This window comes from Rhinolophus ferrumequinum, chromosome 3 (genome assembly GCF_004115265.2).
Source record: "Rhinolophus ferrumequinum isolate MPI-CBG mRhiFer1 chromosome 3, mRhiFer1_v1.p, whole genome shotgun sequence".
In the NCBI taxonomy this organism is placed as follows: Eukaryota; Metazoa; Chordata; class Mammalia; order Chiroptera; family Rhinolophidae; genus Rhinolophus; species Rhinolophus ferrumequinum.
The window spans coordinates 77817448-77831731 of record NC_046286.1 but is presented as its reverse complement, the minus strand read 5'-3'; the positions used below and the strand labels follow the sequence as shown (position 1 = coordinate 77831731).

General features: G+C 35.9%; 1 protein-coding gene across 12 annotated transcripts in view; it reads right to left on the bottom strand.

Moving 5' to 3' along the window:
- Positions 1-14284, bottom strand: part of L3MBTL3 (L3MBTL histone methyl-lysine binding protein 3) — a 104280-nt gene that overhangs the window by 77906 nt on the left and 12090 nt on the right. For all 12 annotated transcript variants that reach the window (XM_033103399.1, XM_033103393.1, XM_033103403.1 and 9 more), the window contains one exon: positions 4603-4721. In XM_033103399.1, coding sequence (XP_032959290.1) covers positions 4603-4704 — 102 coding nt within the window. In that variant the 5' untranslated portion in view covers positions 4705-4721. The remainder of the gene's footprint in view (positions 1-4602; positions 4722-14284) is intronic.

Sequence of the window (14284 nt, the reverse complement as noted above, 5' to 3'; positions counted from 1 at the left end):
ACCATGTTTCCCTGAAAATAAGATCTAACCGAACCATCAGCTCTAATGCACCTTTTGCAGGAAAAATTAATGTAAGACTCAGTCTTATATTATATTATGTAAGACTCGGTCTTAATATTATAGTAAAATAACACTAGGTCTTATATAAGACTGGGTCTTACATTAATTTTTCCTGCAAAAGATGCATTAGAGCTGATGGTCTGGCTAGGTCTTATTTTCAGGGAAACACCGTAGGGCTCGTAAGGTTCATCATATTCTCAAAGGCATCCTATAACCCTGAAATGTAAAGAACATCTACTCTGATCAATGTTACTTTATCTCAAAAGTTAACCTCAAAGTGTTTTCAAAGTATCACCACATGCTAAAAGATACAGCGATCCATTTTCTTTTCTGGCTTCTCAATTTGGATTTACTGTGTCTTCCACAATATTTTATTATTGGTATAGAAAATGTTGGACAACACAGGTTGTTAGGTACTGCTAACATTACTGGAATTCCACAGATGGAATCCCGAAAAGACTGACATTTCCTAACTTTTCTTTCCCCAATAAAACACTCAGGTTCTGAAATTGATAATTCTTTTAATGAATGGTTTTAGAACCCTGAAAACTTGACATAATCATTTTAATTTCTTTTTTTGAGATTATTAGTTCTTTTAACTTAGACATCTAAAACACAGCATGAAAATGTATCAAATGACTCCATTCTACAACCAAGAATATCAAAATTATAAACTTTACAAATGGATTTATTAACCAACTCAAACATCAGCTGACATTGTAACATTTTCTGTAAGTGGATACATCCAGGTCAATCAGAACACAATTTCCACTAAAATATATAAAGGGTAGCAAAGGTTTTGTTTGTTTGGCTTAGTTTGAATTATCTTTAATTGATTCAATCCTATTCTTATTTTTGATTGTAAAGGCAAAGAATCTTTTGCCTATTTTTAATAATAGATTAACAGACACTGCTGAGGTTACTATTTTTGTTTTATTACTTTCAAAGACGAAATTTGAGTTCTACTTACCTACCTGTTTTAAGGGCAAAAATATTTGGTAACTAACTTGTTTTGAACATTAATCAACACCAGGAAAACTGCCCTAAGAGTGCAGGGAATTTACAGCTGGGTTTCTGCATTGCTGCTAAAGGGTCTTTCTCTCTGGCTAAGGGGCAACTATTCTTACTAGATCAGATGCCATTGCTCTTAGCAGTGTTGCATGTACAGTTCACTCAGGGACTCTCAAAGACGAAATCCTCATGATCCAGAGAAATACGTAAGTCTCTGCGGATCAATTTCAGACATCATCAGAAGTTCAGGTAGAGAAATTGCTTTAGGGACAGGGAGACATACCACACATCTTTCCACTATCACTTACTGTCTGCCTTTTCTGGCCCTGAGATATTAATCTATAAATACTAATTTACATTTTAAAAGAACAAATTAGGCAATGGTAAAGTTTCCAAAGCTTATTTAAGCAAAAATGGCTTGTTAATCACTACAACATTTTTTCAAGAGGGTGAGTGGACACTTGTTGCTCTCCCTTAAAAACACTGTACTTTCTCATGCTAGTCCTTCTTCTGGACACCTTTCCCTTCCTCTCTTCCCATCCCTGCCCCCCAAGTCTTCATGTAATCGCTTACCTATTTTTGGGCACCTAAAAGCCTTCCTGATCTCCCCTACTAAAACAATACCTCTTTTAAAACACTGTAACATTGTTCTTGCATCTCTTTTGCTAGGAAAACATTTTCTCTCTTTAGACTGTAGTGTAGCAGTGGTAAGAGAATCGATTTTAATATCAGAGAAAACCTGGTTTTAAGACCCAATTCTGCCAATAACCAACTGTTTGACCTTGAGCAGATGACTTAACCTCTCTGAGTCTCTGCTGACAACATAGTCTCAACAGTGGTTGAAACTATGTACCTCCAAAGATTAAATAAAAGGATTAAATAAAAAGATGCAGGTAAAATGTTCATCCGAGTAAGTTCTCTATTCTTTCCACTACTGCACCCAAACAAGAAGCTTTTGCAGTGTTTTATATAAGGGCTGATTAGCCCAGTGTGGGGAGGGGAAAAAGCATTCCAGCAACAGGGAATAGTAAAAAAGGAGCGAGGTGTGAAATCTTCAACTAGTGGTTTGGGATGGAAAGAAAACAGAGTAGCACTGAGGACTGAAATGAGATGCAGCCAGAGGAGAAAGTAGGGGCCAGGCCACCAAAAACCTTTTGTGGCAAACTTAAGGGACTTGAATTTTACCATGCAAGATACAGATAACAATTAACGTATTTTAAGCAGAAGAGCGACGTAACTTGATTTGCCAGCAATCAGAAGGCTTTTACAGAGAAAAGTCCTTTCAAAATGGCAATATACTTTCTGTAGCATAGAAAAATCTGTTCCCATGATAAGAAACTGACTTCTCTATATAAGCTAACTGTATTAGCTGAATTACCTTCAGCTGGTTGTCTATTAGGAAATTCAACATCAAAAGCTTTGATAGTGTAAAACAGACAAAGCATGATGTGAGGGTAAATTTCATGATTTATTCAAAGTTCTTTCTAATACCTTAATTTTGTGTCAAATTAATTTCTCAATTAGATCTCCTAAGCCACCCGAATTTTAATAGAAAGAACAAATGAATTAGAAATCCTAAGCAATATAATCAAACCGGCTAGCCTCTGAATCTCTTTGGATAGAAAGGGTTATAAAGTAGAAAATAGTTTTTTAAATTGTTTTTTAAGAGGGGTATCAAACTATCTACAGTGCATGAAGTGAACTGGATACATGGCAATTGCCCAGATAATTAGATGAGCCTAAAAGTCAAATCAAATAACCCAGATTATAATACGCACTAAGTGGCTCAATTACCTGATTACCTTAATAAAAATATAGGTTATTTCCTAAAATCCATTGCTTAGAATACCTCTGGGCAATCTAAATTTCTTAGGGATGGAAACTTCACTCTATTGTCAAAATCTAACTATACAAAAGTTACAAATGATAACCCCCCTTTTCCCCAAAAAAATGCCATTGAGAAGGGATAAAAATGTACAGAAAAAAAATAAGGGAATGCAGAAAAAAAAAAAAAGGAAGGCAGTTTACATAATATATCACAAAACCAGAATAGATACAATTTATTAAATGTTTTACATATATTATTGTTTTAAAATCCTCATAACCACTTTATGATATAGGTCCTATATGTCCATGTACAGACACAGATTCTGAAACTTAGGGAATTTAAATAACTTGACAAAGCTCATGTAACTAATACATGGCTGATATGAGAGTCTGAAAAACAATTCCTTCTTTTTCAAAAATTCCAGTACTCTATTTCCAACATTTCTAATCCAGATTAATACTTGGAGAATGTTAGAACAGATAAAATCCTTAGTATTCATTTAATTTCTTATTCTACTAAAGAGAAAATTGGTCCAGAGACCAACTGACTTGTTCAAGGTCACACAGACTAAAACTAAAATCAAACTTCCTCTCCCGATTTCACTACACCGCACTGCAATACTTTTGTTAAGCTAAACTCTGATAGGTATGCTGGCACATTGCACTTCATCAAACCTTACCCAGCTAAAATCTAAGTATTTTTCCAGTAAGAGATCATCCAAGTCTCACCACTGAGGATGAACTAAGGCAGGCTTGGCTGAGATACTTGTCAGGAAGCCACTAAAAGGGTTTAGATTCCAAGAATTTAAGTTCTAGGAATTTCTACTCAAGACAGACTAGAACACCAAGCACTAGAAAGGAAAGCCAACTGACAGCCTGTTGGGAGACTGGAAGTTCAAACACCTGAGTGACCAAGCACAAGCACAAAGTCTAAAGGGCCACAGACAGTTTCAAGGTCCCAGAGATATGACAGGAACAAAAGCAAATTTGAAATGAAAGCTGAGGGCGGTTGGCTTCCCAGACGGGTGCTTGCATAAGCATGCTTCATGGGGCAGCAGATGTGAGCCTTGAGTGTGTTTAGGAGGCCTAGAAAAAGCGGCACGGTGAGAACCTAGGAAAGGAGCAGATGGGAGGTTCACTCTCTGAAGACCTCATTTACACAAGAGTAGTCTGGCTTACAGGAAAAACCAGCTCTTGAACAAGTGATTATATAAAAATCTATATTTATAGTATAAATAATTTAAGGAGGTGAATAATCCTGTTTAATCAATGTTTTAACATTATCCAGTTTGTAAATGAGAAAACTAAGGCACAGGGAGTATGGTTATTAAAGTGACAAGTCCATTCATACCAAATATTTGACGCGAGGTTTTCTAAGCCTATCATTGCCACATTTATTGGCCTTCATGCCAGAGTCAAAACTGAGATGATCTTCCTTTATGCTATACCTCACTTCCTGCAAAATGAGCACATGCTGCCGAAATATTCCTTACTCCCCTACCCTAAGTGACAAAGGCTTCTGCCAATCCATCAGCATTTCAAACTGTCTTGCGAGTTTATTATAGAGGGCTAAGCATCATAGAAAACCTACAGCATTATGCTTAATGCTTTTAATTCTTATTTGACGCATGTATTCCGATTTGTTTTAGCAAACACACACATATGCACACACACATGTAATTGTATGTAATGAAGGCAGCTTACCTTTAAATCACTTCCTGGCAACGTACCTACTCCATCTTTCCAGTCCATAACACTGAATACATCAAACTCTTGACCACTTGTGCTAGAGGCGGATTCAGTCATGATTTATTTTTTTTAACCTGGGAGGGGAAAAAGGCATATGACTAAATATTTCACATACAAATCAGTTTTTATTTGAGTGGTCATTACTTCAGTTTCCTTTAATTACTTAATTTTCTGGATTACAACATCCTATAGCCACAGATCTAGAAATAACTGCTTCAGAAATATCATTAACATTTCTTTCTAACGCAGTCCATAATATATTATAGAAAAAAAATTAATAAAGTTTCTAAGTTAAAAAGTGTCACAATATACATTTCTATTCTTAAAAAGAAAAGGAATTCATTGTTTCATAGCATACTCACTTAAAACAAAAAAAAAAAAAATCACAATGCCGTATGAACATAATTCTTTGACCTCCAAATAGTTATTACTGTTTTAAGACATTGAAAAAAGAATAGATATGGATAAAGAGTAGAATATAAAATGTTAATAAACAACAAAAGGAACCATTTAGATAATAAAACAGAGCAAGAAAATTCTAGTCCATTACTGACTGTCATCTACACTAAATTTGTCAATTAAGTTCATGTTATCAATACAATGAATGCACAGTGTGATTGATTCTTTCAATAAATTGATTTATTTAATTCAGTAGAAATATCTGCCAATTTGATGTCCTGGGAAATAGGAAAATAATCTCAAAATGTACCGCAAACACCAATAACAAGTCCATGTTAAAATAACCAATTCAGCTAGCTAAATTGTGATAATGCTTAATTTTCATTTTTTAAAAAGTTGCAAAACAAACTTTTTCATAATCGTGCTGTCAGCAGTAGTGTTGATACTGTTATTCTGGGACTTTCATCTGTGTAGTATAGGGTAAAACAAATAAGTTATTAAGTTGGCGTCACTGACAAACCATGAAAGATCAATGAGTCCTAAATTTGAATGGAAGTATTGGTATGAATTCTTGATACATTTTATCTTTAAAAAAACACGCAAATTTTCTAACTTTGTCTACTGGAAAAGTCTAGAAACAACCACCAATCAAAAGTAATGATCAGCCTAATGCTCAGACTGTGGTCTCTAAATACCATCTTGGTAAGGTCTTCCCAGAGAAGGAGGTGATTTCTGTTGAGGGACAGGAAATGTGCACACCTGGAACATCTCAAACAAAAAAGCAACGAAGCTCTTAAGGAAAACAGAGGTCAGATCAAAAGAACTCAGGAGCCAACTGAAGAGGCTCTGGCAGGCCAAATGTAAGGATTCTAGCTGCAGTAAACTGAAACATGTCAAGTAAGTTTAAATCCATAAATTCATAATCTCAGGGTAACCAAATTGTTGGTGAGAAGTTTGCCTTTGGAAAGAATTCCTGCTAATAAAGGAATGATAGAACTGAAGCATGACCATTTACAACCCTCAATAAATTAATGGCTCTAGGCAACAACCATCAATAGCTGCTAAGAATACAAACACAATAGTACCATCTATGAAGTAGTCTTGCCAGAAAAAAGCTAAATCAAATCTAATTGGATCAAGTCTCTTTACAGAAAATACCAGAGAAAAAGGGACATGTTAAAGCACACCATAAGACATAAGAGGCAAAACTTGGACTGACAGAAATTCTAGCAACATTTCTCCAAGTGTGGTCCATGGACCCTGGGGGGCCCTGAAACCCTTCCAAAAGGTCCAAGAAGTCAAAACTACTTTCATAAAAATACTAATACATTATTTGCCATCTTCATTATGTTGCCATTTGGACTCATGGTGCAAAAGCAATAGTGGGTAAAACCTCTGGAGCAGCCGCACTTAACTGCAGCAGGAGCCATAGTTTTCTTCACCACCATGCACTCAACAGTAAACACACAATCTCAGCTTCTCTAAGCCCATCCTTGACAAAATGAAGTAATAAGTTATATTGTCTTGATATCTGAATACATATACCTTTTTAACAGTCTGTGCTGAAATAGGAAGTACGTACCACGGTCGCCTTGAGGAAAAGTACTTGTGAACTATTTGAAATACAAGCTGAACAAGCTGTTTTTGTCACAGAAAACCATTTTTATTTGACAAAACTATATTCATTCAGGTCTGCATATTTGGCAAATATTTTGTCAAAAATAAACGAAGTGAGCCTGTCACATCAATGAAAACACTGACAGCATTTGTTGCTAATGGTATAATTTGCAGATTCATGAGAAAAATCTTAATTTTGGAAAACTTGTATCTACAGCCATGAACTTGACAGCTTCCCAATAGATAAAGGTTTTTCTAAGGAGATGAGTGGTAATATTCATGAATATGATTTTTTAAATATTTCATAATGATATATGTCAACATTTGGAAGATCTGCACAACTCGGTAAAGCAGTATTTTCCAAATGCTTGTGTTACAAAATTATGCATGGGTAAAGGATCCATTCAAAGTGCAAGACAGACAAATAGATTTTAAAATAACAGAGTGTGAAAAACTGACTGATAGGGTTTCAAATTGTTTATTGCAACTAACCTTTAAGAAACAACTACTTGTCAAGTTTTGGTATAGTATCAAAGAAGAATGTCCACCATTAATTGAAAAGACTTAAAACACTCCTCTTTTTTCTAACCCCATATTTGTGTGAAGCAGGTTTTCTTCAAATATTTCATCCAAAACAACATACTGCAACAGACTGAATACAGAAGCAGATATGAGAATCCAGCTATCTTCTATTAAACCCAAAATTAAAGAGATTTGCAAAAATATAAAAGAATGCCACTTCTCTCATATTTTTTTTTTAATTTTGGAAACTACCATGTTTCCCTGAAAATAAGACCTAGTCGGACAATCAGCTCTAATGTGTCTTTTGGAGAAAAATTAATATAAGACCCGGTGTTATGTTATATTATATTGTATTATATTATATTATATATTATATAAGACCCGGTCTTATATTGTAGTAAAACAAGACCGGGTCTTATACTAATTTTTACTCCAAAAGACAAATTAGAGCTGATTGTCCGGCCAGGTCTTATTTTCAGGGAAACAGAGTATGTTTCATAAAAATTATGCTTACATATACTCGTGTAATTGGTTTACTACTGTTATTTTTAAATAGTTTAAATTATCTATTTTAATTTCTAATACAGTAAATACTGATAATATACAACTTATACAAATAATAAATAGCTCTTTGAGGTTTTCAATTATTTTTAAGAGTGTAAAGCAGACTTGAGACCAAAAAGTCTGAAAACCACTGCTGTACAGGATAAAAATTTGATAGTTTTACACACACACACACACACACACACACACACACACACACACACAGAGGCAAAGAATTAAAAAAAAATTGGAAGAACTTCGAAATTTAGATTAAAAGAGATTTAAAGGATGTATTACACATCACAATATCCCAATTCACACATCTTGTCTGAACCCTGATTTAGACTATTAAAAAGAATCATTATTAGACAAAAGGGAAAGTGTGTATGACAACTGAATAGGTGATGATATTAGAGAAGTACTGCGGCTTTTTTTTAGAGGGATGATGATAGTGTGTATTTTTAAAGACGGAGTTCTTCCTTATATTTCAGAGATACAAACTGAAATTGGCAGATGAAATGATACAATGTGAGGACTTTGCTGTAAGTTAATCAAGGCGGTGTAGTGGTGAAATAAGACTGGCCACGCACTGGTAACTGTCGATGTGTGAAGGGTCCATGCGCATTTATCACACCTCATCTGAGTTTTGTAGATGCCTGAAAAATTCTATAATGAAAATATTTTTAAGTGCCGTCTCCTTAGCTATATTAATATAATATACACTCATCTTTAAACTATCAATAGAAGGAAAAAAAACCTGTTTCTAGCTATTTCCTGTTGGAGTACTAGATGCTTCAACATTCTTTATTTTTTCCCTTTAAATTAGAAAATGTCAAATATCAGACATATATTATTAAGTCTATTTCTGATCATTTCAAAATTTATACACTCTGAATTTGAAGAAGCATCAGATTTCACTATCATTAAGTCTTAATCCTCAAGCAGGAATTGGGATATGAAGGCCTAAGGAAGAAGTAATCTAAGAAATAGGAAAACTATTAAGTGAATTAAAACGTGCACTTAAATTCTCTATGACTCCTACCTCACTAAATAAAGATCAGCAACAAAACTGACTTCCCTGTTAAGTGATGGAGGAATCGCAACTTCTTGATAGACAGTAGAGTGACAGAATAATTTCCCTTGTGGATAAACTGGGTAAAACTTTAGTGATCCTTTAAAAAACAAAAAGTTTTACTGATCTTTCTCTATAATTATAATCGTATTTGTTCATCAGGCAATCCATGCCAGACATAATATATATACTTTTTAATTTATTAATTCGACTTCACCTTCTTCCAGAAAAAGATTCAAAGAAGCAATTTACATCCACTATTTCATTTCTTTCTTTCCCAAAAAACCCAAGTTCTATTATCCTTGCAGTCTCCATTGAAGAAACTGAGCTATAGAAAGGTTCAGTAACTCAGCCAAAACCATAGTTAGTGGCATAGGCAGGATTTGAACCCTGGTCAGTCTGATTCCAACCAAGACTATTTTTCTCAATTATTATCTAACCTTTGTAGAATCTTGTCCCTTCTGACAATCTGGTAAAACCTACTTTTCCCTATGCTACTCCTTTGAACATGGCAAAGCCAGAAATGACTACTAGGGCCTGAGTTCTTGATTTATGTATATCAGTGCAACACGTACCCTTTTAACACAACACCATCAAAAACAAACTTATTGACAAAATGTCATTAAGATACCTATACAACACAAACAGATTTTCAATCTTTTCTTACTTAAAAACCATAAAGGTATAAAATTCACAACAATAAAATCTTGTGACTAAGAAGATAAATAGAAACTAGGAGAACACTAAAAGCTAATACTGTACAAAACTTGCAGTAAGTGTTCATTACATGTTTTAGGAAATATTTAGAATATGATTTTGACATACAAAACAATGGTGATGTTATACAGTGTACTCTGCCTATCAGCACATATCTGAAATTTATAAAAAATTGTTTTATTCTAAGGTTTGTGGACATTTTGCATAAAATATTGTAGCATAAAAATATTCACTGTATTGTCTTTTGAAGTCACTGGCTACTTTCACTATCACAATTAGTCGGAATAGCTAAAATAGATTACGTGTTTTCCCACCACCTTTTAATCAGTGGAAGAGCCAGCGAACAATATTATTTTAACAGAAGCTGCTTCTATTAAACCCTAATTCTTCCTCCTGTTTCCATCCTCCACAAGTGTGTGCATACAAACACACACAGTCCTTTCATGCCAACAAATCACGTTTCTTCTATAAGTTAAGAATTTTTTCTTTTTGGTATTTAGAACTGCTTTGTTTTGTTTCATGTTTTCTTTAATGATCACCTAGCACTAGTCCATCATCTCATGTGTAACCTGTATTCCACAGACCAGAAAAACCAGGTAGGTAATAGTCACTCACAATGCAGGTTACAATCAGTATCTCTCTTTCTGCAGAAATCTCATCCCAAATCTCTCTCAAAGGTGCTGAGATTTCCCAAAGAAGTTCCTTAAAAGGGCACCATGATGGGTCCTCGGTGCTATCACACAAGATCCACCATTTTTCTCCTAATCTCTTTTACGTTCTAATAGTCTCCAGCCACTGCTGATGTCAAAAAGGGACAGCTTTGGGGTTCAGGTGTCCAGCAAATGCACCAATGCAGCTTTTGATTTCCACTAACACACATGTCATGGTTGACAATGGCTACAGTCAAAGGTACTGATGTCCAGTGTGCTACCACTGTGAATATCTCATCAAGAGATGACTTCCTAAAGGTCAAGGCCATTACTGCTGGCACTTCCACAAATGCAGAACACTTCCAAAGTCTCCCTTTTTGTGAAACAGTTCACTTCAGCTTTTACTAATTTTTATTACAATCTTCTTACGCTAAGCCTCTAACAAAAGGGCTGGAGGACAGAATAAATGACACACAACACTGTCCTCAGAATTACCTCCTGTATCACTTTCCTGCACCACTCACTGTCTACAAACCAAAGCTGTGCACCTTGCTTCTCCCGTGGGATACTCCCTTGGGAACTTCCTCAATCTCTCATATAACTAAGGAGCTCCTGCTTACCATATACACTAGTAATCTAGTAATATTAGGCGGTGATGAAATTTGTTAATATCTTCCATTCAAAAATCCCATTTTGTGAGAATATGGGGAAGCAGGCCCTCTCACACATTGATGGTGGCATTGTAAATCAAATCAGTCTCCATGGAGATCAATTTTCAAGAACATATCAACCAACTCAGCAATTCTACTTCTAGAAATGTATTCTACAGATACTTGTACATATGTATAAAGGGGAAAATGTCAAAAGTTATTCACTGAATATAGCAAAAATTGGAAACAATCCAAATGTCTATCAATAAAAGCCAATTGTGGTACATCCATACAATAGTATATAATGCCATTACAAAAAAAAAACGAGGAAGCTCTTTACATTCTGACATACAAAGAGCTCCAAGCTACCATTAATACTACTGATTTTATGCAAGATATAGAAACTATGTGCTACCTTTTATAGAAAACATAACGGGTTAAATATATATGTATTGCTTATAGATGCATAGACTCTCTCTACCAGTCTATCAGAAACTGGTAACACTGGCTGCCTCCAGGAAGGGACAACAGTTTGCTGAAAGACAGTCATGAAAGGGAACCTTCTCTCTGTACATGCTTTTGTACCTATTGAATGTTTAAATATTTTCTTTAAAAGAAGAAAAAAAATTAAAAATGTTTTAAAATCCTGTTTTAGGTTTATTTAAAATAGTTTATGTTATGAAAGGCATGTCTTCCTATGTTTGTTATTGAAGCCAACACCTGAAGCTGTCGCCTAGAAGTCACTAAGAGAGATCAACTTCCCCAAAGCTCTGGGCAACTTAACTAGTAAGTATTTAACTATATATGCAAATGTGTCAGCTCCACAGATCAGATGGATAAGAAGAGGGAGGGTAAGGTTTACTTCACAGCTCAAGTATCAGAAACATACAGCGGATCCTTTGGCGTTTGCAGGCTATTTATCATTTCTACCATTCCCAAAAGACATCTGAAGTTCCAGTGACATTTAGTAATTTATCATTTTGCAGAGACATGATTCTGAACCACCAACGCCATAAACCTGAGAGGCAAATGAGCAAGTCGCCTGGACCAGCCAAGGTCCAGGTATGGTCTTTGTCAGTGCTTGGTCTTTGCACTATGGCCACTGTAAATAAAGTGATAAAAGCTTTGTTCCTTGTTAAGAAATGAAACAAACAAAATTAACTGCTAGTTGATTCTAGTGTTGATGACAGAATGAGAGGAATATGGAAATGTTTATGAAAGTGATAAGTCCTAGCCACAAAATAGAAGTTTCGGATAAATTAAAGATTGAAATGTCAAATGCAATGATGACTCAGACACATTTGTGTGAACAAAATTGCCAAATGCTCCAAAAGGAAATAAGTAGAAAAGATGTGTGAATTTGTTTCAATAAGAGCTCCAGACAGTACAAAAATTGCTCATCAAGTGAAATAAGTAGTTAAGGTCTAGAGAGATCATTTACATTTTTCAGTTATACTTTAGTAATCTGAGGAAGGAATTATGTGCTACAATGATTTTTTTCCCCAGTGGAGAACTGGTGATGGTCTTGTGATAGATCCCTCACAACTGGCAAGAATCTACCGTTATCTTATTTTGCTAGAGATAAACCGAGTTTGTGTGCCATTCGTGATCCTCCCTTTATACAATTACTTTGCTCATATCTGCTGTGAGTGGATAAAACGGTGGCTCCGAGTGAGGGCCACAGATTTCCCGTGTTGAGCTCCTACAATATATTCAAGATGAAGAGCCTGCCTAAAGCTACGATGAAGAGAGTCCCCTGAAAGATAAGCCACCCAGCCTGGGACACTCAAACATCACGTGAAAGAGGCTTGGCCTACAAACCAAAAGTCTGGATCTGCAGAGAAGGCAAGAAATAAAGATTACAAAGAAAGGGTCCTTACTATCTGTAGCCTAGCCGTTGCTGCTCAAACCATTGTTTGCGAATATTGTATTTAAAAGAACCGCTAGCTAACCTCACTAAGAACAATCACAGATTTTTAATTTTACAGATTTTTGTTTTAGCCATTGCGTTTTACAGCTTTATAGTTAACAATTGCATTGTTCAAAAATAAGGTACAGAGATGCTATGGCCACGAGTTGCTGTAAAATGGGTACAGACATCATCTGAAAAGCAGCATCTGAGACTCAGATTAAAATTCTGTCACTCAGAGGACAAGCTGACATTATCAGTGCCTGGTGTCAATGGGCTAAACTTAGCAGTTTGGGTTAAGAGGGCAATGTATCTTTTGTAAAGAGTGAGTCAGGAATGCCACCCCTCGAATCATTCTCATGGACCACACAACAGTGACACCTATGCAGAAGAGTAATAGAGCAATGAGAAGAGTGAACCTCCACCCTGGGAATCCAATGCCTCGTTGCTATCACGCCCACTCTAACACTACCACTGAAGCTGGCTTTTGGTTTACTTTGTAGAAATCATCAGACACTAACCAAATGCTACGTCTGGCACATTGTGACATACTCTCAAGTCCTAAATGTCCTTCTTCAGTGAATCGGTGCCAATCAAATACTTCATGGATCATCCTCAAAACTTGCCATATTCTCACAAGGTCCTCTATCTATTCCTCATCCTTTCTGAGACCACTTCCTTCCTTTCCTCCTCCTCATTTCACTTTGCAAAGTTTGACAATTACGTACTCTGTGACTTCAGACCAATTAAACTCTGGAAGTCTCAATTTCCTCACCTGTAAAGTGTGGTGACTAACAAAACCTTTCTCCATTGGACAAGGACGAGGATTAGACGAGATGAGCCAATACCTTAGCACAGTGCCTGCTGATCTCAGAGTAAGCAATCGATAAAATGCTAACTTTTTATTATCATGAGCTGGTTTAACAATTATTTGAGTTCATGAGCGCTGCCTAATGACTTTAAAAACATTAATTTCATTTTATGTCAATAGCGTCTCTTGTAGTAGGCCCCGTTTCCAAATCTGTATCACAAATTGCCCACGTCACTATACAAAAGTAGCTCTTTTATTGTTAATAATCCCTCATATTTGCATGTCTCCAGAAAAGAATGCTAGCTCCCTTACCTCTGAAGCACTGGAGGGGGATTAGCCATGTGAGGAGAGAGCTGGACTGGAAGGCCAGGCTCTCTCTGACACCATGCTGGTCTGACGATACGCTGTAGGCCAGGCTAAAGCATTTAAACAACACTAGATAAAAGGCTAGGGCAACATTTCCCAAAGTCTGCTCCTCAAAATTAACTTTTAGGAGACCATGTACTCATGTCCCATGATAAAGTTTCATGGCAAAAGAGACCTGTAACACCCTCAGGGTCTTTGAGCGCCGTACAGCAGACAGCAGCAGCAGTGCAGCAATGTGTGAAGTGCTGTATAAGCTGAAGTGTCCCACAGTCACTTAGCCTGGTGACTCTTATCACACAACATCGAGTTCCATGGAACCCCACACTTTGGGAAAATGCTGAGCTATGGAAAATATATTTAGGAAATAAGATCAAAGTAGGT